Source organism: Sorex araneus, chromosome 6, assembly GCF_027595985.1.
Source record: "Sorex araneus isolate mSorAra2 chromosome 6, mSorAra2.pri, whole genome shotgun sequence".
Lineage (NCBI taxonomy): Eukaryota > Metazoa > Chordata > Mammalia > Eulipotyphla > Soricidae > Sorex > Sorex araneus.
Window position 1 is genome coordinate 100,037,497 of NC_073307.1, and position 22,049 is coordinate 100,059,545.

Below are 22,049 nucleotides of genomic sequence, written 5' to 3' on the forward strand. Positions count from 1 at the left end.
TAGGACAATGTCCCTGGCCTCACGGGGGACTGGGCCCCTTTACTGGAGGACCTGGTACCATGGGCAGGCTCTCAGCATCCCCACCTCTTGTTCTCGCAGTGCCCCTTTCGACAGGATCGCAGAGATCAACTTCCACATCGATGCTGATGAGGACACTGTAAGTGGTCTCAACCCTGGGCCTGTCCAAGACAGCAGGGGTGGTCCTGGCTGGGGAGGGGATTCGGGTCTGGTTGGAGGTAGCCAGTGCTCTCTGGGGATATGTTCTTGGTTGTGGGGACCCAGGTCTTCGCTGCCCACCCCTAAAGCCTGCATTGGCTGTACAGCCCAGTGCAGCCCTATTTGAAGCCTGCTGTGGTGACCACATCCAGCCCTTTGATGATGACGAGGATGACATCTGGGAGGACAAGGATGCACACTGCACCGCCCGGGTGACTGCCAGAGCCAGGTGGGGGCCCGCTCTGCCTGCCTCAGTAGTGACCACCCCATGCAGAACCCCTGACCCCAGGAACTGGGGGCTGCTCTGATCTGTGTGCATGTCTCCCAGGTTCGGGGCTCCTCATGCCTCTGAGAGTTGCCCCAGAAATGGCCCCGAGCATGGTGGCCGCGACAGGAAGGAGGGTGCAGACGCAGGCACTCCTGCCACCTCCGGCCAGGAAGGCTCCCGTACACAGAACAGCTCCGAAGGTAGATACTCGCTTTCAGCTTTCAGGGGTGACAAGGGTCTCGGGTGGGGAACAGGACAGGGTCAGTGTCTTGACAGCCCCAGCTGCACTGGCTTCGTGCTGGAGTGACCTTTACCTAGGGGCAGCAATGCAGAAGGTTGCAGGTCCCTGGGGCTGGGGGCTGCGGCAAGGTCCAAGGGTCTCAGCTGGTGGCTGCACCCTGCAGGTGCCATCTGGGCAGCGTCAGAGGAGCCGGGGAATGCAGCAGCACCAGCCTCAGGGGTGGCGATGGACGTGGGCTCCAGCGTGTGGGCAGCCGGCACCCCCAGTGCCTCTGCTCCGGAGGAGAAAGGCTGGGCCACATTCACTGACTTCCAGCCTTTCTGCTGGTAAGCACCACGCGCTGGGCACGCTGCCCACCTGGGCTGTTCCACACCAGACCCTCCTGACTCACCCTGTCCCACCTCATCCACAGCTCCGAGGCAGGGCCCAGGTGCAGCTCCCCGGTGGGCACGGGCAGTGTGGACGTTCAGGGGGGCCTGAAGCAAGGCCCTGAGAGCACATGTGAGTAGTAGGAGGAGCCCAGGGCAGGGGTGAGGGGGTCTTCCCGAGACCCTCCAGGCGCTGAACCAGAACCCAGCTTGGGCTCCCTGGGGTGACCAAGGCCAAGCCTCTACCTCTTTGCACACACATGTGTGCTATGTGCTGGGCAGCAGTGGGACCTCATGGGCTGAGGGGCTGCCCCACAAGACCCCCCACTGTCATGTCTGCACCCCACCCCATCTCACAGCTGGCCCAGCCGCCCCCTGCGCCTGGAACGCCTGCGTGACCATGACAGCCCCCCCGGTGGCTCCTGCCAGTGACCAGAGTGAGCAGGTGGCTGGTGCATCAGAAGCTGTCAGTGTGGGGCCCAGCCGAGAGGCACCCCCCCTGCCCTCGGCACTGCCCAGGTGCGTGGGATGCCCAGTGGCTATGCTCCCCTGGAGGGGCCCTTGACCCTCAGACCACTTGGTCTTGGTCCTCGTCTCAGGGCTGTGCTTGGGGCAGCCGTGCCACAGAAGTGGGGCTGGGCCAGACCCTCCCTTGGGGACACGGAGCAAGTGACTGGCAGGAGCAGCAAGTGTGGCCTCCCTCCTTGAAAGACCCCATGACCCAACTCAGACTGTCCCCTGCCCCAGATCTGCAGCACAGGACGAGGCCACCTAAATATTTTCAGGCTCCTGCTGACAGGAAACAGAAGCATGTGGCCAGGGCCCACAGGGAGCAGGTTCTGAGCGGATGGAATTGGGAAACCTTGTTCTTTGCCAGGGCGTCAGCAGACCCCTCACAGGCTTGGAGCACCGCCGGCCTGTCCCCACCCCAGCCTCTTGGTGACCTTCCCAGGCTGCTCAGCTCTGTGCAGGGCAGTGTCAGGGTGGACTTGACAGCAGAGCAGCAGCAGCACCAGGCTGAGCATGGCTGGTGGGGTACTTGAGGACCGTGTTCTGAACAGACACCATCTGAGGGTGTTGTCACCCGGGCTCTCTCCAGCATGGTTAGAGGTCTGGGTCACAGCTGCCTGGACAGTGTGCACCAAGGCAGCCTCCCTGACCACCACCTCTCACACACAGGACTGAGTGTGCCACCAGCAGGTCACCAGACCTCACCTCAGCAGCACCTGAAGAAACCACCTCCATACCAGTTGTGGCTGCCTCCCCTGAGACCCCCACAGCGGCTGCCACAGCAATGAGCAAGGCTGGCCTGGGCTCAACCCCCGCAGCTGTCCCTCCTGCACCTGTGCTGGGAGCCACCCCAGCCACCGCCACGGGGGCCGCCCAGGGGACAGTGACAAAGGACGGGTGAGTGGGGCAGGCCATGGGAGCCAGGTGAGACCCCCACGGATCTGGAGCAACTCCAACCCCAAGCCCACCCCTTCTCTGCAGGAAGCTGGATGGGACACCACCTGCAGGAGCCGCCTTAAAGGGCCCCGTCTGACACTGCTGCCCGGCCGCAGCCCTGAACTGAGAAACTACCTGGTGATGCGATTTGTCTTTTTAATTTAACTTAATTTAATTTAAAAATAAATGCTGCATTGGTAAAGCTGCCAGTTGGAACCAGTGGGACAGCCCAGCTTGCGTCTCCTGCCTGCCCATGTGGGCCTCGGGGCCCTGGGCCCCCCTATCCCTACCCCAACCCCCAGCAATAAGGCCCGAGCTGTGCGTACTGCTGCAGAGTGGGGTGGCAACACGGAAACTGGCAGGTGGAACACCACAGCTCCCAGCCTGTTTCTACCCTTTTCTGTCAAACACAGGAAGAACCACGTGTCTGCACTTTGTGTCCAGCCCCAGGGACAGATGCTGGTCAGGAGCCGCACGGCCAGAAAGGGTCCTAACTGCCCAGTGGCCCTGGGAGCTGGCCTCCAGCTAGGCTGCAGAATTCGACTGCCTTAAAAAACAGAACCTCAGCCTGTTGCCCCCTACCCCACCCCCACTGCCGGGCGGATGCTGGCCACAGCTGGGTTCAGAAGGGGGGGAGGGGTGTGGGGCAGGCTCCAGCAGTGCTGGGGGGGGTCAGGGGGCTGGCTGGCGCTAGAGCCCATTTTCAATGTTCTAATAATCAGTGTGCAGGGCCCGGCCCCTGCCCCCCAATAAAGCTGTGTCACTCTCACTCACCGTGTGTCAGTCTGGACCCCTGCCCCCAGGAAGATCAGCTGCTCAGGGCCCCAGAACTGCTCTCTGAAAGCAGCTCGGCCTGGAGCTCATGAAGCCAGGGCTGTCCCTAAGGGCCACCCCAGCCTCTGTCCCTTGCAGAGCACAGCCCTTGAGCATCCCAGTCACCCTCCTCCAGCACCTCTCTCCCTTACTAGGGACACCCCCTCCCTGCCTCTTCCTCCCGGGCCTGTGGGGAGCAGGTGGTGGCGGCGGACAGCGAGGCAGGCGTGCAGCACGATTCCTTCTCTTTATAGACTCTGGTTCTAGGAGCGGGGCCTGGGGCCGGCCGGCCAGGGCCAGCGTGTGGACGGGCAGGCAGAAGTGGACTATTTACAGACCCACCACGAGGGCTGTACCGTGGCCAGCCCTCAGCCATGACTCCAAAGTAGGTTAGAGCCAGCAGGTGGGGAGGGCAGGGGGCTGTACACACATTTGGGGGCGGGGGGGCCTCAATACTGTCGAGGGGGTCTGTAAACATGGCCGGGGGGCCCTGCCCACCCCTAGTGGTCTAGACCGACAACACAGCAAGGTGCTCAGGCATCAGACAGGCAGCCCTGGATCTGGTCCACCCACTGCTGGGCTGTCAGCACGTCCTGGGCACAGAAGTTGTAAACGCGGCGCATCGTCTTCACCTGGAGACAGTGAGGTGCTGACTCCAGTGTCCTCCCCTCCACAACCCTGGCGCCCCCCTGCCCCGGCCCCCACCACCACCCAGCAGGTGCTCACATCAAAGAAGGCCTTCTCGTCCACGGTCTTGGGGGCGCCCATGGTGGGTGTGCCTGGCAACACAGCCTCCACCTCGCCCAGGTCGATGATGCCTTTGCAGTCAGTGTCCACGCGATGGTCATAGTAGCGCAGCTGTGGGGACAGGAGATCAGGGCGGTCCCTCTCCACTGTGGGCGCCCCCGCTCTGCCCTCTGCCACTCACCTGGTGCTTGGTTTTATCCAGCACGAACCAGCGAGCCTTCCAGGGCTTCATGAAGGCCCCCTTCTTGTAGAGGGTGCCCTCGTAGGACCTGCGGGGAGGTGAGTATGGCAGTGGTCACTGGACCCCGCCATGGCCTCCCCCCACAGACGCTCTGCAGCCTGAGCGGAGCCTGCACCTGTTCTCACTCTCAGCTGTCTGGAACTGGCTGTACAAGGTGCTGGTGCTGCGGCGGGCTGCTTGGCGGGAGCCGGAGGCCGTGGAGCCACTGCTCTGGTCACTGTCCAGACTGAGGCTCAAGGTAGAACCCACTGGTCCCTCCTGCAGGTACACGCCCAGCGAGCGGCGGTGGTGGGGCACGCTGGACACGAGCAGAGAACTGGGGGTGCCCTGGGATGGGGACAGGAGGCCCATGTCAGGGCCAAGGCCTCTCTGCTGACCACCAGCCCACCCAGCCCCACACCCTTCCTCACTCACACGGCCTTCAGGCCGGCCCTCGAGACGCTGCGAGGCCTTCACCCTGTCCCACGTGTCCTTCCAGCGCTCAGCAGGCCGGCCCAGCTCTGTCTCCAGTCTCTGCAGCTCCTACGGGCAGAGAGGACGACTCAGTCAAGGATGGCCAGAGGCAGGTCAAGGGACACAGCAGCTTCACCCCTAGCAAGAGGCACCAAACAGCTCAGGAAGTGCCACAGGGCCATGGTCAGGGCAGCGGGTAAGTGCAGGCTTTCTCAAAGCCCACCTGGGCTTGTGAGGCACCGTACAGGGTCCCCCGAGCACTGCCAGGAGTCCCAGAGTACCATTCATGGGCTCAAAAAATCAAAACCTGGGCGGGGGGGGGCAGGAGGGGAGAATGCCACAAACCTCAAGCAGGATGAGCCAAACACAGGCCCCACAGTACCCTGGAGAGACAGACAGGACCCCCAACCAGCCGGCAGAGATGCAGCAGGGTGCTGAGACACAGCACAGGGTGAGGGGAGGTGCACAGCCAGGGTCACTCCTGAACACTCCTGGGTGCAGCCACAGAACCCATCACCACCCCAAGCCCCAGAAGGGAAGCCAAAAACACCACCAGCTCTACTTAGCGTGGATATGCCGCTGTCACAGAAAACAGTAGGAAGACGCTGACACCCACTAGGTTTGAACTAGGGAGTCATCCCTGTCACCCCAACCTTTTGTTTTGCCCTGGCACTTGTCGCTTCAGACCTGTCACCTCAGACCCAGCAATCATCCCGGTCACCTGTCATCCAGCCATTATCCCCCCATCACCACAGCTCTCCATTCAGCCAGAGCCAAAGTTGTCTCCAGATGCCAGAAGTGGGCCTGGGTCTCCTGAGTCTTTTTTGGGGGGTTAATGTGCTAGACAAGAGGCCCCAAGGGCTGGCAGAGTGCAGTTGGGTCTATACTCTGATCACCCAATGTATGTGGTGAAAGGTCCCCAAGAACCAAACAGCTAACCCTGCGAACATCAGGGGGTGACCCAGCACTGGGCTGCAAAGAGCCTGGAGAAGCCCTGGCCCCATTTTCGGTCAGGAAAGAAATCCTGCCCTTTAGCCTGATCACAACAGAAGCTGCCACTATGACAGGACTACACAGAGGTCCCCCGAAGGAGCCAGGCTGCAGCTGCCCAGGGTGAGGACACTCTTCAGGACTTAAGCAGCAGGAAGGAGCAAAGGGGCTGAAAGCCACCTGAGTGCTGCCAACTGCAGTTAGCTTGAAACTGGCACTATACACAATCCCCTGGGCACGTAATAGGTCCAGCAGCCGAAGAAACCTGACCAGAGGGAAAAAACCCAGGGCAAGTGAGAGGCTCGGAGCGTGATGTGGCTCAGTGGTAAAGCATACATACCTGCATATATGTGACCTAAGTTCAGGCCCTGGCTTTGAAAATTGGAGGGGGAAAAAATGTTCCATTCCACAGTGCCCACAGTCATTTCTACTAGATAACCTCTGGCCAGGGAAGGTTAGGTGCAGAGTGAGAATAGCCAACAACACACACATGAAGCACCTCTCACCTGAAGTGAGCCTGAGCACTCCAGAAAGGAAAAGTCTTGAAGACCAAAGAGGAATGAATGAGCGCCTCAAATGCAGTTAGAGGAACAGGCTGTATGATCCACAGTCAAACCAGCACTTGGGGGCCCGAGTGCAGACTCGGTGGGACGGGCACATCAGGCAGGCGACTCGGGCAAGGCCATGGGCAAGACCCAGGGTCCCACGTGAGCTGCCCACAGCAAGACATTTATGAGCTTCACAGAATAGGGGCACCCTAGTGAGCAGCATGACAGAAAAAGTGTAAAAGATGCCATGGCTGAGGACAAGGCTCAGAACAGAGCACTGGCCTTGCACGTGTCGGGTGCCTGGACTGATCCCACAGTCCTTGGCCAGCATGAGCACAGCCTAGGGCCTCTACTGAGGGCACAAGCCCCAGCCAGCACCACAGCTTGGTGTGCCACCTCTGGGGAGCCCCACAGTGTGCACAAGGCACCCCTTCATCGCAACATCAGCCTCCACAAAGGGATGGGGACGTGGGTGGCCGACTGTCCCTCTGACAGTCTCCCAGAGCTGAGTCATCAGGACTGTGGGGGCTGGAAACGGCTGCTCTGTTGCCCTCGCAGTCAACTACAAAGCCGGGCCTGAGACCTCAGAGCCCAGGAGAGAAAAGGTTACCTGTGTCCACCAGCCGATTAAGAGCCTGGTTCCCGAGGGTAGAGAGACAGGCCCACCAGGGATAGCAGTAGCACGCATGCGAAGATGCGCACATACACACACACACAGAGGTGTCTGCACTGTCACATCTGCTTGAGACTAGATGGCTAAAATAGGCAACCAGGGGGCTGGAGCAATAGCACAGCGGGTAGGGCGTTTGCCTTGAACTCGGCCGACCCGGGTTCGATTCCCAGCATCCCATATGGTCCCCTGAGCACCGCCAGGGGTGGTTCCTGAGTGCAGAGCCAGGAGTAATCCCTGTGCATCGCCAGGTGTGACCCAAAAAGCAAAAAAATTAAATAAAATAAAATAGGCAACCAGGCAGGCACCCCTGGGAAGTGCGAATTCCCACAGGGCTCAAGCCTCCATGACGAAGAGTACATGGGCCCCAGTGACCTCAGCTCACCATGGCTTACAGACATGACAGGTGCAGGCTAGGTAGGCACTTAGGAGAAGCAACCAAACACAAGCCTGTGCACACGACTACACACACCTGCACACATGGCTGCACCCATGTACACATGCCTATACATGCCTGTACCCATGCATGCACACCCTCACCTTCACCCATGCACAAACACCACACCCATGCAGGCACACCTGTGCACACACCCACACCCATGCACTACCCACACCTGTGCACACACCCACACCCATGTATACGCCCATACCAGTGCACGTACAACCATACCCATGAACGCACACCTGTGCTCATGCACACACCAATACTTATGCACATACACCTGCACCCAAGCACACACTTGCATGCAACCTATACCTATGAAAGCACACTTGCACCCATGCATATATTCCTACACACATGCCTGTACCTGTGCACACACGCCTGCACCCATGCACATGGTGTCCAGGGCACGCAATGCACATACCTCCAGCAGGCGAGAGATGGCATCAGGCTGGGCCCGGGGCCGGCTGTCGTAGCAGGGCCACACGACACGGCGCTTGCTCTGGGGCGCGCTTCCATCTGGCCGCTCCTCCTCGGGGGGCTCTGGGGGTCCCTGTGCCAGCTCCCAGTCATAGGGGGGGCCCTCAGCCAGCGTCTCCTCCGTGTAGAAGTCCCACACCTTCAGGTTGGACACATTGCTGTAGGGCCGCAGAACCTGGGGATGTAGCAGGTATTAAAGCAGGGCTGAAGGGCACCCAGCCGCCCACGCCGACTCGCATCTGAGCCTCACCTCTGTGTCCTCAGGGGCATACATGTAGTTGTAGAACACAGGGTTCCTCTTGCTCAGCCACTCCACATACTCCCACACGGACCGGTACGCCTGCTGGGTCCTGCGCTCCCCCTTCTCTTCATAGAGCAGCCCTGTAAGAGCCAGAGATGAGCCCACATCACCCAAAGGCAGACCCCTGTCTGACACCCACATCCAGACCCCTGCCCAGCACGTCTGGCCACTTCCTGGTCTTTGTCCAGCCCCTGCCCACACCCTAGCTGGGCCCCCCCGTACCGCCCAGTGTGCCCCATGACATTCACCCAGTTCTATTCGCTCGTAGTCCGAGTCGAGCAGGAAAGTCCGGAAGCGGCGGGACACATGGTGGTAGCCAAGGAACTTGAGGTAGAAGAGGCTGAACTCGAACTCCATGGGGAACTGCAGGTGGACCTACATGGGTCAGGGGTCAGAGGTCAGAGGTCAGGGCAGGACCAAAGTTGTCCCCTCCCCTCAGTGCCTGTCCCCTGCCCACCTGGTGCACGCAGTCCAGGAACTGCAAGAAGACGGGTGTGAAGCCACTGCTCTGCCCAGCCAGGGTGTGAGCCCCACGGTGGCTAAAGCGGTGGCCGAAGGACAGCCACTCCTTCTCCACCAGCAGCCGGAAGCCCTCCAGGGTACGGTAGAAGGGGTCCGAGAGCAGCTGCACCAGCGACACCACCTGCCAGCAGCAGTGATGTGAGCTCCCCACCCCCCACATATCCCTGAGTAATGTCCCAGCACCCTTCCTACCCCTACGCTCACCTTAGTGATGTCCCAGTGCCCTCCCCACCCCACCTCTACACTAACCTGGGTGATGTCCCAGTGCCCTCCCCCATACACCCTTGCATGCACCTGAGTGGTGATAGCTCAGTGCTCTCCCCACCGAGCCCCTGCACGCACCTGGGTGGTGATGTCCCAGCCATCTTCTAGGCTCACCAGCACGGATGAGCCTGAATCCAAGAGCTCCACCACCAGCACTGACACCTGCAGCAGCTTGTGGATCTGTAGGAGCACGGCCCTCAGCACCCCACCCCAGCCCCCAACACCAGTCCTCAGCACCCCTGCACCAACCAGCTGGAGGCAGGTTCCAGTGCCCCATGCAGACTGCCAACCCGCTGCCTCTACAGAGCAGAGCCTGACAGTCTGCTCTCTCTAGGCCCTGCCTGTCTCCTGGCAGGAGAGTACAAGGCCCACCTGCTGGGCATCAGGCAGAGGCCCCATGGGGCACGGGGCAGAATGGTACCTGCACCAGCCACTCAGAGTCCTCAAGCGCACGCAGAAAGGAGGCCGGGTTTGTGTCGGTACCGGGGCAGCAGCCAGGGACACAGGCCTTGAGCAGCTTCTTAAAGCTTGTCTTCACCTGCCGCGCCTCAAACACCTCAATGGGCACCAGCTCCCATTGCTGCAGGGGGTCCGGCCGCACACCCTGGGGGTCCACATGGTCAGCCACACCCACACACCTTCTCCCTTCCTGCCCCCACTCCAAAATGCTCACCTTCATCTGTGCTTTGTCCCCAATGATGTACAGGGCTGCACGCTGGGGGCGTAGGAAGCCAGGGTCGGGTGGGGCGCCATTGACCTGTGGGGGTGCCAGCATGTCCCTGCCTGCCAGCCGTGAGCCCACATCTGCGCCGAGCCCAGCACTGCGCCCACTGGCCCGGACACTGCCCCATTTGCCTGTAAAGAGAACCCAGATGAGGGTCCAGCGGGGTCAGGCCCATGTACTTAGGTGGCGCCCCAGGTGGGCAAGGGGGTCTGTCTGTGCCCATCAGTGCTGGTGGGTGGGACTTGGGGACCAAGCTGTTAGTGCCGGGGCAATGGGGCCGTTAGTGCCCGCGCACTTGGTGACGTGGGGCGTTGGTGCTGGGTGGGGAGCTGGCCTGGGCAGCCAGTACAGTACCTCGGGGCGCAGTCCGTCTGGAGGCCGAGGCCGCCATTGGGTTGGACAGCGTGGTGACCCTGGCTCGGGGGCTGGGCACTGGGGGCACAGCAGAGAACAGGCTCAGGCCTGGCCCGGCCTGCAGGGCGCCCAGCATGGACGGAGTGAAGAACAGGAGCGGTGCCCCACAGCCTCCCCTGGTGCCCAGGCTTGGGAGCAGAGTGGGGCATGGGCAGGAGACTCCACCAGGCACAGGAGTTGAGTGCCCTGCTCTCTAGGTCTGGAACACTGCCCAGACACTGCCTGAGAGGCTGGTGGCCCTGGTGGCCCTGGCGGCCCTGGCCCCTGCTCTTTGAAGACAAGCAGCAGTGGGAGGCCCATTCACCAGTGTCTTAGCCTCTCTTGCTGCCACCCTGCCCCCACCACCCCATGTCGGGTTTCTGGGAAGTTCCGAAATGCAGGTACTTAGGGAGGTGTTGCTTCTCCATGCACCGATGAGCACCCACAGGTGGTGCCCCTGGTGCACGCAAAGGCAGCATCAGGAGAGCCGGGAGCAATGGCACTAAACCCAGAGTCTGGCAGAGCTCAATTGAGGCAGGACTATGCCAGGGAGGAGGAAGCACACAGGGATAAGGCTACACCTGGGAGGAGCAGGAGGCAGCTTTAAGAAAAGGAAAAAGAGGAGGAGGAGTAGGAGGAAGAGGAATAGGAGGAGGGAAGGAGGATAACGAGCAGGAGGAGGAGCGGGAGGAGGAGGGAGGGAGGGAGGGTAAGGGACTGCCCAGCACTACAGCCCCTCCCGGGCCCATCAAGTCTCTGGTCGGTCACATAGGTCTGGCTGTTCAGAACAGGGGAGCTAGGAGCACAGCCCACAACGGCTCTGGGCTGGGGGCTGAGGTCGCCCTGCCTACCCAACTTTATGGGACACACCAGACTCCTTCTAGACCCCCCACCATGGGAAACAAGTGTAGATGCAGCCGACCCCACCCAGGCAGAAGGTCAGCAGGAAAGATACAGGCTAAGAGCGGGGCGTGAGGACGGGGCATGTGATAAGGGATGGGGCACAGGGGCCAGGCATGGTTGGCAAACGATGGGGAATGGGGCAGAGATGGCATGGGATGGGGAGCGGCACAGATGGAGCATGGGGGACAGGGGACAGGGGATAGGGTACAAGGGATGGGGCACGGGGAAGGGCATGGTGGACGGGGAACAGGGAGGTCGAGCACAGTGGACAGGCACAGGGATGGGGCACAGAGGATATGAGGTGGGTCCGAGAACAAGGCACAGAATGGGACACGGGGGATGGAGCAAATGGGATGGAAGACAGGGCGTGGGGCATACACAGGGGACACGGGACAGTGGGTGGGGGACAGGATGGGGAATAAGTACCATGGATGAGGGACAGTGCATGGGGATGGGGATGGGACAGGAGACAGGTGACAAGCACAGGGCCAGGAAAAAGGGCATGAGATACAGGACACAAGGACAGGGCACGGGGGATGGAGCAGAGAGGCTAGAGCACGGGACAGAGCATGGGGCATGAGCAATGGGACACGGGGGGCAGAGCACGGGGATGGAGAACAGGAAGACGGAGCACAGGGCACGGGAGTGGGCTGGCTGCTGTGTCCCAGGACCTGCCCTCTAAGAGTGGGTCTGCACATGCGGGCTGGAGCACCCACATGCCCATCTGGGTCCAAGGGTTCTGCGGGTTTGGGAACTGCAGGGAGGATGAGGGCGCTGCCCACAACCTCTGCCCTTCAGAGGTTCCCTCCTGTCAGTGACTCCCCACGCCCAGCACACATAGATGTGCCCGCTGCACCGGGGCCCCCACGTGACCCCAGAGGTCAGGCCAGCTCTCCCACCCCTCTGCACAGTGCATGGTAGGGGGCTTCGCCCTGGCCACACCCGCCCCCACACTTTGAGGGCAGGAGTCGGTCTGGACCCCGCTGTGGGGACAGGGCCAGGGAGATGGCAGAGACATCCCAGGCTCAGGTGGCCCTCCCAGCCAGCTGTCCCTCACCATGGCTGCCCATGTGGGCCGAGGAGAAGCCACTGAGGGTGTTGCGTCCGGAAGCGTCGGCAAAGCGCGGCATGGAGCTGACCACAGCCTGCAGGTACTTCTCTTGCTCCAAGCTGCTGGAGTCAGTCTGGGACTGTCCTGAAAGGAGAGGGAGCTGGGAAGGGGACCGGGCACTGGGTACCAGGAGCCGGGCTGGGCGGGGGCAGGGCGGGAGGTACCTGGGGAGGGTGCATTCTGGGCCTTGAAGAGCCCCACCATGCCCTTGCTGTGCAGGCCACCAGAGCGCAGCAGCACGGCTCGGGAGCGCCCGCTGCGCCAGCACACCACCGGGAAGCGGTTCTGCCGGTAGCAGCGGGAGACACGTTGCAGGGCGTTGTCCTGGACGCTCTGCGGCACGATCAACAGCCCTGGGTAGCTGCGGAGAAGCGCAGGGCGTGAGGGTTGGGCGGGGGGGGGGGGGGGGGGGGACACAGCGCTAGAGGCCCTGTCTGCCTCCCTGGCTGGCTGGCGTTTACCTGCGGCAGATGGCGTACATGCGGTTGACCGGGGAGATGCGGAAGGGCTCAGCCTTGGCACGGCTCAGGCTGCTGCTGAGGGTGCCCAGCCCCAGGCGCTGGTAGTCCCGGCAGCATGCCCGTTCCACCAGGCTGCTCATGGTCATGCGGTCCGCGGGCTTGAGCGCCGAAGCCGGCGTCAGCGTGCTGGGCTCCAGCTCCTCTGACACTGGGCAGCGAGGAACACTGGGTCACCCACACTGCCCAACCGGCCCCGACCCTGGGACATTCCTGAGACCCACCTGAGATCTCGTCCTCGAGGTCCTCTGGGGGCAGCTGGCCCCGCTGCTCCCAGCTCGGGGGGCTATACTTCTTGCGGGTGACATAGTGGCGCCCCATGGTCTTCTTAGCGTTCTTCACCAGGTTCCGGGACAGGGTCCTGGGCACAGGTGGCACAGTGAGTGAGAGGGCCAAGACACCACCCAGGCCAGGGCTGTGGACAGGGCGCACCTGAGCGATGGCCCCTTGTCCTTGGCGATGCGGGGTGGCCGGCCGGGCGTGTGGGCAGAGCCCAGAGTCAGCGCGAAGGTGCCCCGCACGTCGGCGGGGTAGCGCAGTTTGTGCAACTGTTTGCGGAAGAGCTCGGCGCTCTCGGGGCCCACCTCCACGTCAAAGGCCATCTTCAGCAGCTGCACCAGACACGACCCTCAGGAGCCACTCCACACGGCAGCCCCTACCCCGAAGGTGTCCCCCCACTCCCGAGAGGCATCCCGAGAACTGAGAGCCCACAGTGCAGCGGTGGAGCCTGGAAGTCCCCAGGCCAGGCCCTGCAGCCCACCCCAGCGCCCCCAGCCTGACCTGGAAGGTACATGAGCGCAGCTGTAGTCCATCCGGCAGAAGCGAGTCAACGGAGGTCTGGACATTGATGCGCTTCTCCTTGGTCAGCGCAGCCACCGGGAAGGAGCGGACCACCACCTGCTCCCCCACTTGGGGCAGGGTGGGGAGCAGTCAGGGTGGGAGGGAGCCTGGTCTCAGGGCAACAGGACCGCAGAGATGGGGACCCAGGGAGGGACGTGGGGGACATGGGGGCAGTGCTCACCCAGGGGGTCGGTGGGCATCCCAGTGAAGATGACCCGGTAGGTGGTGAGGAAGACAGCTCCCTCGGCAGGCAGCAAGGCAGGGCCACCCCCACTGCCCCCTGTGGCCTGTTCTCGCCCATCGGGCAGCAGGCAGACACGCAGACCGTCCAGCACACACTCCTCCCCGGGAAGCAGGCGCGGCCGCAGCAGCTTCGGCTGGAACAGACAGAGTAGCTCAGGCTGTGGCGGGGCCAGACGCCTGCCCCGCCCTCCTGGGTGACCCCTCACCTTCGGGATGGATGGCAGCCGCTCGCTCTCGCGTTGCACGGCTTCCAGCGTCTCGATGTGCATCTGGACAATGTCTGGGAGAAGACAGACACTTCCCATGCCTGACCCCGCTGCCCCTGTGAGAGAGTCCCCACCCAGACCCCGTACCTGGCACCATGACATGCAGCCCCTTGAGGTGGTCGCTGGTGACCCCGCTCTCCGTGCAGACTTTGTCCACAAAGCGGTTGATGAAGCGCACCACCGTGCCAGCCACATCACAGGCCTCTGCATCCTCGAATCCACTCTCCGTGTCATAGCTCTCCGCCACGCTGCCCGCCATGCTGGGCAGGAGGGAGCAGTGGGCACAGGCCCCCTCCCCCAGCTGCCCCACAGCCCGCCCATGCCCCTCCCATTCCTACTGATGAAGCCCCACACACACACTTTCGGAGACTAGACCCCCACCTGTTACAGCCCAGCCCCCCTACCTGTTACAGACCAAGCCCTACACCTGTTGGTAACCAGTCTCCCACCTGTCGGGGACCATCCCCATACCTGGTGGTGACTGCCCCCATACCTATTGGTGACCTCCCCCCACATCTGTTGGTGACCACCCCTCATACCTGTTGGTGACCATCTCCCATACCTGGGGGTGACCACCCCCACCTGTTGGTGACCACCCCCACCTATTGGTGACCACCCCCACCTGTTGGTGACCACCCCCACCTGTTGGTGAAGATCTCCCATACCTGGTGGTGACCACCCCCACCTGTTGGTGACCGCCCCCACCTGTTGGTGACCAGACTGTTGCTGGCGCTCTCCAGCTCGCCCAGGCCCGCGCGCTCCCGCAGCAGCCGGCTCTTGCTGCTGTCCAGGGGCAGTAGCAGGTAGCTCATGCGGTTGGCGTAGTGGATGGCCTGGCTGAAGACCGTGCTCTCCTCCTTCTGCACCAACTCCTGCTGCTTCTCCCGGCTCAGGGTCGGCCACAGGCGCCGTTGCTCGGAGGCCACGTCCAGGGCCGAACGGCTGTCCTCACGCGGTGCCTCTCCTACCTGCAGTGCCCACAGGTAAGTGGTGGCTAAGACGACCCCAGGCTCCCAGCTTGGACAGACCCCACACACCTGGGAGGAGTCTTGGTCCTCAGTGGGCTCCAGGTAGAGGGCCCGGATGTGGGTCTGCACATCCCCATAGAACATGGCCTCCCAGAACTGCGGCGTGCTCCATACGACATGCTCCTGCACACAGCTGTACGCAAACTGTGTCACGCCAGGACTCAACTTCTGCAGAGGGAGGAGTGGGGGGTGTCGGGGTCACTGGGGCAGTCGTCCAAGCAGGGAGGGGCACCCCAGGCTTCGGGCACTCACCCGACAGAAGGCCGTGACCAGGGGCAGCAGGGAAGCCGCGATGCCGTGTTCGTCCAGTGAGGTACAGTCCTGGAGGGGCCAGTGCTGGGCCTGCCTAAGCCGCCCAATACACGCACTGCCCAGCTGTGCTCACATACCTCCCACACGTGCTCACACACGTTCTCAAACATATGCCCACACCACTCCAGATGCACACACTGCCCCAGAAGTGTACAGACCTCCCACACCACTTGCCCACATGTGCACTACCTGCTTGCACATGCATACACACACACCTCCCTGTCCCATGCAATGTGTGCACACAGCACCCACGTATGTGCACGTACCTCCCCATATCCTCATACATGTGCATACTGCCAACGTGTACACCCTATGCCACACGTGCGCAGTGCTCCCTAATGAGATGCCTGCACACATGCACACATCTCCCACGCCAAAGCACACATGCACACGCCACATGTACGTGCACATTCAAACCTGCTCACAACTCCCCATGATGCATAGCACACATGACATGCATGCCCATGCATGTGCGCGCACACATCCCACCATACACCAGGGCGGTCCCATCAGAACAGGGCAGCCTGACCCCAGATACATGAGGGGTCCTACCTGTAGGCAGCAGTTCATCATGCGGACCACAAAGTCGAACTGTTGGTGGTCCAGCACGGCCCGGTTCTGCTGCACGTGCAGATGCAGCTCCTGGGCCAGGCATCGGCGGGCCGCCCGCCCCTTCAGGGCTCGCAGCACGGCGGGGAGCAGCTGAGGACAGCGACCGAGGGCCGGGGGCTGAGGCAGCGCGGCCTCCACAGGGACACTCCACCCAGGTCCCCGCCCAGGGCCCACACCACACAGCAGGAGTGTTGGCTGTTGGCCAGTGGGGCAGATGCTCCAGCAGGCCCGGAGCCCTACAAGGGTCCCAGGTCAGGGACATGGAGCACGGGGTGGAACGGACAGGACAGGGCCCAACAGAGTATGCGTGGGGCCCACAGGGGCCCGACCTCTGCCCACCCCCCAGGGCTCTCAAGCCAACATCAGAGCACGGGGCACCCACCTTCTTGGCCTCGAGAATCTTCCCCTCGAACACATAGGAAATGCAGTTGCGGACCACCTCCAGCCGGCGTGCACTGTTGCCATGGAGTCCACCGCCCCGTTCCAGGATGGCAGCTGGGAGAAGAGATGAATCGCCTGGACCCAGGGCCAGCTGCAGGCTCCCCTCCACACACAAACCCCTCCGCCCAGGGCCACCCAAATTCCCGACCCCCATCCCTGCCACACACTCATGGGGGGCCCTGAGGGCACAGTGGTCTTCTTCTCAGCCTTCACGGCGGGGGGTGCTCCCTGCATCTTGGCCGCGGCCTGGTCCATGATCCACTGCACAGTGCCTTCATCCAGGCGGGGGAAGGGCCGAGGCGTGCGCCGCAGGTGGCTGGCCTCACCCGGCCTCTGCACCTTGTGCATGGCCACGGCCGGGTACGGGTTCTCCTGCGGACAGCAGGCGGGTCAGCCACCTTCTTGGTACTCAGACGGGTGGGCGTGGGCAGCGAGGGTACAGCCGAACCCCAGCTCCACGTACGTTCTTGTAGAGCTGCTCTGCCAGCTCCCTGACGTGGCGCAGGACGCGCTGTGGGTGCTGCTCGTCAGCCCGCATCCGGGCCACCTCGTGGGCCACCAGCTGTGCAGGAGGCCAGTCAGGAGGGCGGAGGGAGGGGAGGGAGGGCGGAGCGGCGACCCCACCCACAGGCTAGGCCCCTCCGTACCTCGTCAAACAGGTCTGTGGGGCGGTAGGGGACCCCCCGCTCAGAGACGAACCCAGCGAAGGCCATGCCCTCCAGCACCTTCATCAGGAAGTCGTCCTCCAGCAGCCCACGCTGGCCCAGGAAGGCCGCCTAGGGGTGTGCGGGGTCAGTCCCTGCCATCCCCACCCTGCAGCCCCGCTCCCGCAGCCCCGCCCCACAGCCCCGCCTACCTTGTGGAAGCGGATGACAGGCTCCGGGTGGATCCGCACCATGTGCAGGCACCAGCGGTAGCCCTGGAGCAGCTGGGCGAAAAGCCGCAGGAAGACAGCACGCAGCTCCTTGTCCTATGGCACAGGGGCCACCGCAAGTGGTCAGTGCAGGCCGCACACCTGTCCCCCTCTGTCCATCCAGCACCTGTGCTGCCCCTCCAAGCCTCCTGGCTCCACCCTCCTGGCCATGCAGCCCCAGAGCAACACCTGCATCTTCAGGGAGGACGTGGTGGTGGAGGGTGGCGGGAAGGCCAGGTCAGCCAGCTCCAGCTCAGGGTCCAGGACCTGCAGAAGCCGGGGGAGTGGGTGGGCTGCACACGCCTGGGCTCGGGATGCCGCCCGCCCCATAGCACCCACGCCTGCCTGCGCTGCCCACCATGCTCAGCACGCTGTGGGTCTGACTCTGCAGCGGCTCCGGCAGCGGTGGGATGTGCACACACTCAGGGACGGTCACTGTCCCCCCATCGAGATCAGCCACGATCACATCCAGCTGCAGGAGGAGAGCACGGGTCACCCCAGGCCCAGTGGCACAGAGCGTGGGCCAAGAGACCCTTGCCCGGCACCTCACCAGCTCCTGGGTCTCTGCCTGGAAGGCGGCATTGACACCGATGATGAAGGGCGTGGGCGTGCTGAGGACCTCCAGGAGCTGAGCCGGCAGGATGGGGACGTAGGTGAAGCTGCAACAGAGGGACAGCCCCAGGGTCTGAGCAGGGTCGGGACGGGCACCTGGGTGTGAGCAGGTGGACAGGGGCATCTGTATCTGAGCAGGGTAGGGGGCAGGCACCTGTATCTGAGTGGGAACAGGAGGGCCAGCAGACCCCGGCAGGCGTCTGACAGCCGCTGGTAGCTCCGAGACAGGAAGAGGACCTTGTGCTCCGTGAGGGCGGCACAGAAGAGACACAGCACGTTGGTGATGCCTGTGGGGAGCACAGGGTTGGCGGCGCCCCTGGAGGGCCCCTCGAGCACGGACGCCACCAGGAGGCGGACAGACAGTCTCACCCAGCTGGTGGAAGAGCAGGGCCACACTGCAGCGGCTGACAGGCAGCGAGTCGACCAGGGGTGTCTGGATGACCTGGCGGTCCCCGGCGCCCAGGGAGATGGTTCTCTGCAGGGAGAGAGGGACGGTGCTCACATCTCTGACCCCTGCAGGGAGAGAGCCGGAGGCCTGAGGCAGGCACTGCAGAGACCACGGCCTCTGGTGGGGGCGGGCGGGGCGGGGCGGCAGAAGAAACAAAGAATCCGTACCACGCTGTCCTCAACAGACTCCAGCTGCACAGGACAGACGCAGAGAGACAGGTTAGACACGCGCACAGGGACACAGACAGGGACTGAGGGGGTACACGCAGGGATGCCACAGGCACGGAGACAACAGAGGCCCCGCAGGGGGCAGGGGTGCGAGGCTGGACCCAGGGTCAGCAGCTGCCCCCAGACCCACCTGTGAGCCGCCCGCCAAGGGGATGGTGCAGGTCAGCAGGTTGCCCACCACGTTCTCCAGACCCACGCTCAGGCCCTCCACGTGGATGGTGTAGATGAGGCCCAGGCTGTTCTGCAAGGACAGAGGCCAGGCCGTGGACACAGCCAACAGGGCGCTGCCTCCCGCTGGGAGCCCCACGCCCCCCAGCACCTGGCCGTCCACCTCACCCTGAACACCTCCGTGTGGTCCAGCCGGGACACTAACACCAGCGTCTTCGGGGCAAACAGCTGGCTGGGCGGGCCAGGCACCGCGGGCGAGGGCTGTACTGGGCCCCCCTCGTCGTCCTCCCTCTCAGCAGCATCCGGGGGGCACCCCGCTTCCTGCGGACCAAGCCCAGCCCCGGCTGTGACGCACAGCCCGGCAGGGCGGGGCGGGCCTTCCTGGAGCCCCAGGCACAGCCCCACTCACCGGCGTGAGCTCCGCGGGCTCCCAGAAGGTCAGGCAGGCGCAGTAGTGGCGCTCCGAGTTGATGTCGGTGAGGACGGCCACAAAGAAGGTCGGAGGGTTCTTCTCGGGGCACAGCTGCCATCCGCTGGGCTGGCAGAACTGCCAGGAGGGCGAGGGTGGCCCAGAGTCAGCTCCAGGGCAGGCCCGGGTGCCAGGGCCCACGTGGCATGGCACCTCGCCTGCCACCCGGCCCCATGGACGAGCAACAGCTCTGTGCCTACTAGGCAGGCCGAGGGCCTCCTCTACTGCACTCAGGAGCTCCAGGGCGGGGGCCAAGTGCCCACCCCGCATGGACCCGCGCTGCTGACCTCTCCCGCGTCCCCATGCCCGGGCCCCACGCTCACCAGCTCGACGCCCTGGGGAAAGGGACTGTCCTCCCAGTCCTTCTCCGGGAAGCGCTGCAGGATCTGGCCCTGGCCTTCCCCGCTCCCTGCGGGAGACATGCGTCAGGGCGGGGCCCGGATGGCAGAGGGGGACACGCTCCCCCACTGTCCACATCCCAACCAGACCCCACCCCAGCATTGGCCTTCAGCAAGGGCCGGAGTTCCGGACTGTTCCACAGCCTGAGGCCCACGTGCACCTGCCTCCAGGGCCCCTGTGTAGACTCCAGGACCATGGGGGCACCTTCCAGCCCGCCCCAGGCCCCCGAGACACCACAGGGAGAGGCCAGTGGGAGGAGGTGGACGCAGCGGGCACATGCTGGGAAGACATCACTGTCCTCAGGCAGACACAATGCCAAGCACAGCCCTGGGCCCCAGGCACTCTGAGCCAGGAGCAGGACCGGGGTCAGGCCAGGACGGCCGCCTGTGGGGCAGGGCAGCAGGGTCCAGGCCTCCTTCAGCTCCCTCTCTGCATGCAGAGGGAAGAGGAGCATCAGGCAGACACAGCACGCACCACCACCCACAGCACACACACCATACTGGACACACACCCCATAGCACATGCCATCACACAGGACCTGCACCACACACGGGTCATGCACCTCCCAGGACACACACCCACACACGTGCGTGTCTGGGGCGTGGACTAGATCTACACACGGGGACAAGTGTGTAGACTGGACGCTGCCGCCTGCAGCCAGCCTGGTTCGCCGGTGACAGGAAGGCGCCCGAGACTCAGGCTGGAGGCAGGGGCGGCCCTTGAGGGCAGCAGGGCAGCAGCGCGGGGTGCCAGGCTGGGACAAGCGGAGGGGTCACGGACGACTCTGACACAAACCTCAGCTTCCTGCTCGCTCCCCTCCCCAACGAGAGGTGCAGGTGGGCGCCACGACCACGAGACAAACTCCCCGGGGGCCACCGGCTGACCCCAAGGGCCACTCCCACAGGCCCAGAGCCAGGGCTGGCCCCTGCCCACACCAGCAAGAGCCAACCTCTAGCCCTCCAGAGGCCAAGAGCAGGCAGGAGGGCGCGCACAGGGCAGGCAGCCACAGACACTGTCCCCACGGGGGGTACCCTCGGGGGTGATGGGCAGGGCCCCGTGCCCTGCCGGCCCCACGGGCCCATTAGGCACGTGCCCCTGGCTCTGCTCGGCCTCACCTGCCCACTCACGCCCCAGCAGCAAACAGGTTCTTCCACGGAAGCCAAGGCGGCTTCCGGGGCGCTGAGCTCGGCGGGCGGCCCTCAGGCAGCCGCGAGTCACAGCAGGCCCGGGGCCCCCTGAGACACACTGGGGACAGGCGCTTCCTCTCACAGCCACATCCCGCGGCAGCCGGCAGTGTGGGCTGCGGGCCCGAGTGGGGCGGAGGACACAGCACGCCTTCTGTCATCTACGCAGTGACGCTGCCGTCACCGTGCCAGGCTCCGAGGCCGAGGGACGGCCCGGCCAGCACGCACCGTGGGCAGAGGCACCAGCCCCGGGACAGCAGGGCACCGTCCCGGCCCCCAGCCCCCTCCCCATCACCCAGCTCCTGGGGCGGGGCAGGAACCTGCTGAGGTCACCCCAACAGCCCCAACCTGCTCCGAGGGAAGGCTGGAGCCTGGGTGGGGAGCAGAGCCGGGCCCAGGAATGCTGCTGCTCAGCAGGCCACATGGAGGGAGCCGCCCCGTGACGGGACAGGGGTCCCGGGTGCTGTGTGCCCCCGGCTCTCCCCCCAGCACCCTCAGACCGGATGCCTCTTCCATCCTCCGACAGCCCTGACCCCAGGGAGCCGCTGAGAGCCCTGGACGCCGGCGGGGCGCGCGGTCCCGGCCGTCTAGGCAAGCCGGGAGGTCTCTGCGGGGAGGAGGGCTGCACCCTCGGACGGAGCTCTGCCGGGCAGTGGACACAGCCGGGCTGGGCAGCAGGGCCGGGCTCGGCACCCGACCAGGCGTCCAGACCGAGGCGGGGACGCGCCACACTCGCAGCCGACCCTGGCTCCCTGGAGACCCCCTGCCAGCCTCAGGGCCGCCCCCCGCCTCCCCGGGGCCCGCAAGCCCGAGGGGGCCCGGCCCGGCCCGGCGCTGACCCGAGGCGGCCGGCCAGGGCACGGCGGGACCCCGGCCCGACGGCGCGGGGGGCCCGGGCCGGGCCGAGCTGCTGCCCCCCGGCCGGTCCCGGCCCGGCCCGGCCCGCCCGCACTTCCGGCCCCACAGCCCGGCCGGGCCGAGGGCAGCGCGGGGCGCCGGCACTCACCGCGCGGATGCGGCCCGAACGCCACCAGCACGAAATAGTCCGCGAGCCGCGCCATGGCGAGCGGCGCGGGGCGGGCTGGCGGCTCGGGCACCCGAGGGCGGCGCGCTCATGGCCCGGCGCCCGGCCCGGCCCGCGCCCCCCGGCCCGCCGCGGCCCCGGCTCCCGCCGCCATCTTCCCAGCCAGCCGGCCCGCCCGGCCGCGCCGTGCGCCTGCGCTGCCGA

General features: G+C 64.3%; 2 protein-coding genes across 10 annotated transcripts in view; one reads left to right on the forward strand and one right to left on the reverse strand.

The window, feature by feature from the left end:
- The window catches only part of PPP6R2 (protein phosphatase 6 regulatory subunit 2), a 40,546-nt gene extending 37,791 nt beyond the window's left edge, over nt 1-2,755 (forward strand). For 5 of the 6 annotated variants that reach the window (XM_055143004.1, XM_055143003.1, XM_055143005.1 and 2 more), the window contains 8 exons: nt 100-157; nt 324-445; nt 545-684; nt 889-1,051; nt 1,138-1,226; nt 1,453-1,612; nt 2,273-2,500; nt 2,585-2,755. In XM_055143004.1, the coding sequence (XP_054998979.1) occupies nt 100-157; nt 324-445; nt 545-684; nt 889-1,051; nt 1,138-1,226; nt 1,453-1,612; nt 2,273-2,500; nt 2,585-2,636 (1,012 nt within the window). In that variant the 3' untranslated portion in view covers nt 2,637-2,755. Of the gene's footprint in view, nt 1-99; nt 158-323; nt 446-544; nt 685-888; nt 1,052-1,137; nt 1,227-1,452; nt 1,613-2,272; nt 2,501-2,584 lie in introns of those variants that run through there. The other variant, XM_055143009.1, reaches the window with a different exon arrangement.
- Nucleotides 2,756-3,580: 825 nt separating this feature from the next.
- SBF1 (SET binding factor 1) lies at nt 3,581-21,992 on the reverse strand. Of its 4 annotated transcripts, XM_055142999.1 has the most exons (42): nt 21,828-21,992; nt 19,562-19,647; nt 19,179-19,316; nt 18,938-19,090; nt 18,732-18,842; nt 18,542-18,565; nt 18,296-18,401; nt 18,081-18,213; nt 17,865-17,973; nt 17,673-17,786; nt 17,504-17,581; nt 17,258-17,371; nt 17,049-17,177; nt 16,865-16,963; nt 16,569-16,773; nt 16,343-16,455; nt 15,901-16,050; nt 15,289-15,357; nt 15,046-15,204; nt 14,714-14,976; nt 14,096-14,268; nt 13,949-14,022; nt 13,681-13,876; nt 13,440-13,567; nt 13,092-13,270; nt 12,884-13,020; nt 12,603-12,810; nt 12,306-12,502; nt 12,088-12,225; nt 10,089-10,166; nt 9,684-9,865; nt 9,432-9,614; nt 9,089-9,190; nt 8,682-8,867; nt 8,473-8,599; nt 8,174-8,304; nt 7,868-8,098; nt 4,755-4,862; nt 4,456-4,667; nt 4,281-4,368; nt 4,079-4,210; nt 3,581-3,984 (listed from the first exon to the last, which is right to left on the reverse strand). In XM_055142999.1, exons 1-42 carry the CDS (start codon nt 21,880-21,882, stop codon nt 3,886-3,888), a joined length of 5,697 nt encoding a protein of 1,898 aa, XP_054998974.1. In that variant the 5' UTR covers nt 21,883-21,992; the 3' UTR covers nt 3,581-3,885. The 4 variants fall into 4 exon arrangements, with proteins under 4 accessions (XP_054998974.1, XP_054998975.1, XP_054998976.1 ...); XM_055143000.1 differs by lacking the exon at nt 18,542-18,565; XM_055143001.1 differs by lacking the exon at nt 10,089-10,166.
- Nucleotides 21,993-22,049: the final 57 nt, after the last annotated feature.

What these genes read in the sequence shown, in the direction of transcription:
- SBF1 (XM_055142999.1), bottom strand. Translation starts at nt 21,882, where the DNA reads ATGGCGCGGCTCGCGGACTATTTCGTGCTGGTGGCGTTCGGGCCGCAT. An exon ending in AGGCAGAGACCCAGGAGCTG is followed by an intron (nt 17,787 to 17,864) that starts GTGAGGTGCCGG and finishes CTCCTCCTGCAG; the next exon opens with CTGGATGTGATCGTGGCTGA. An exon ending in AGGGCCGGCCTGAAGGCCGT is followed by an intron (nt 4,668 to 4,754) that starts GTGAGTGAGGAA and finishes TCCCCATCCCAG; the next exon opens with GGCACCCCCAGTTCTCTGCT.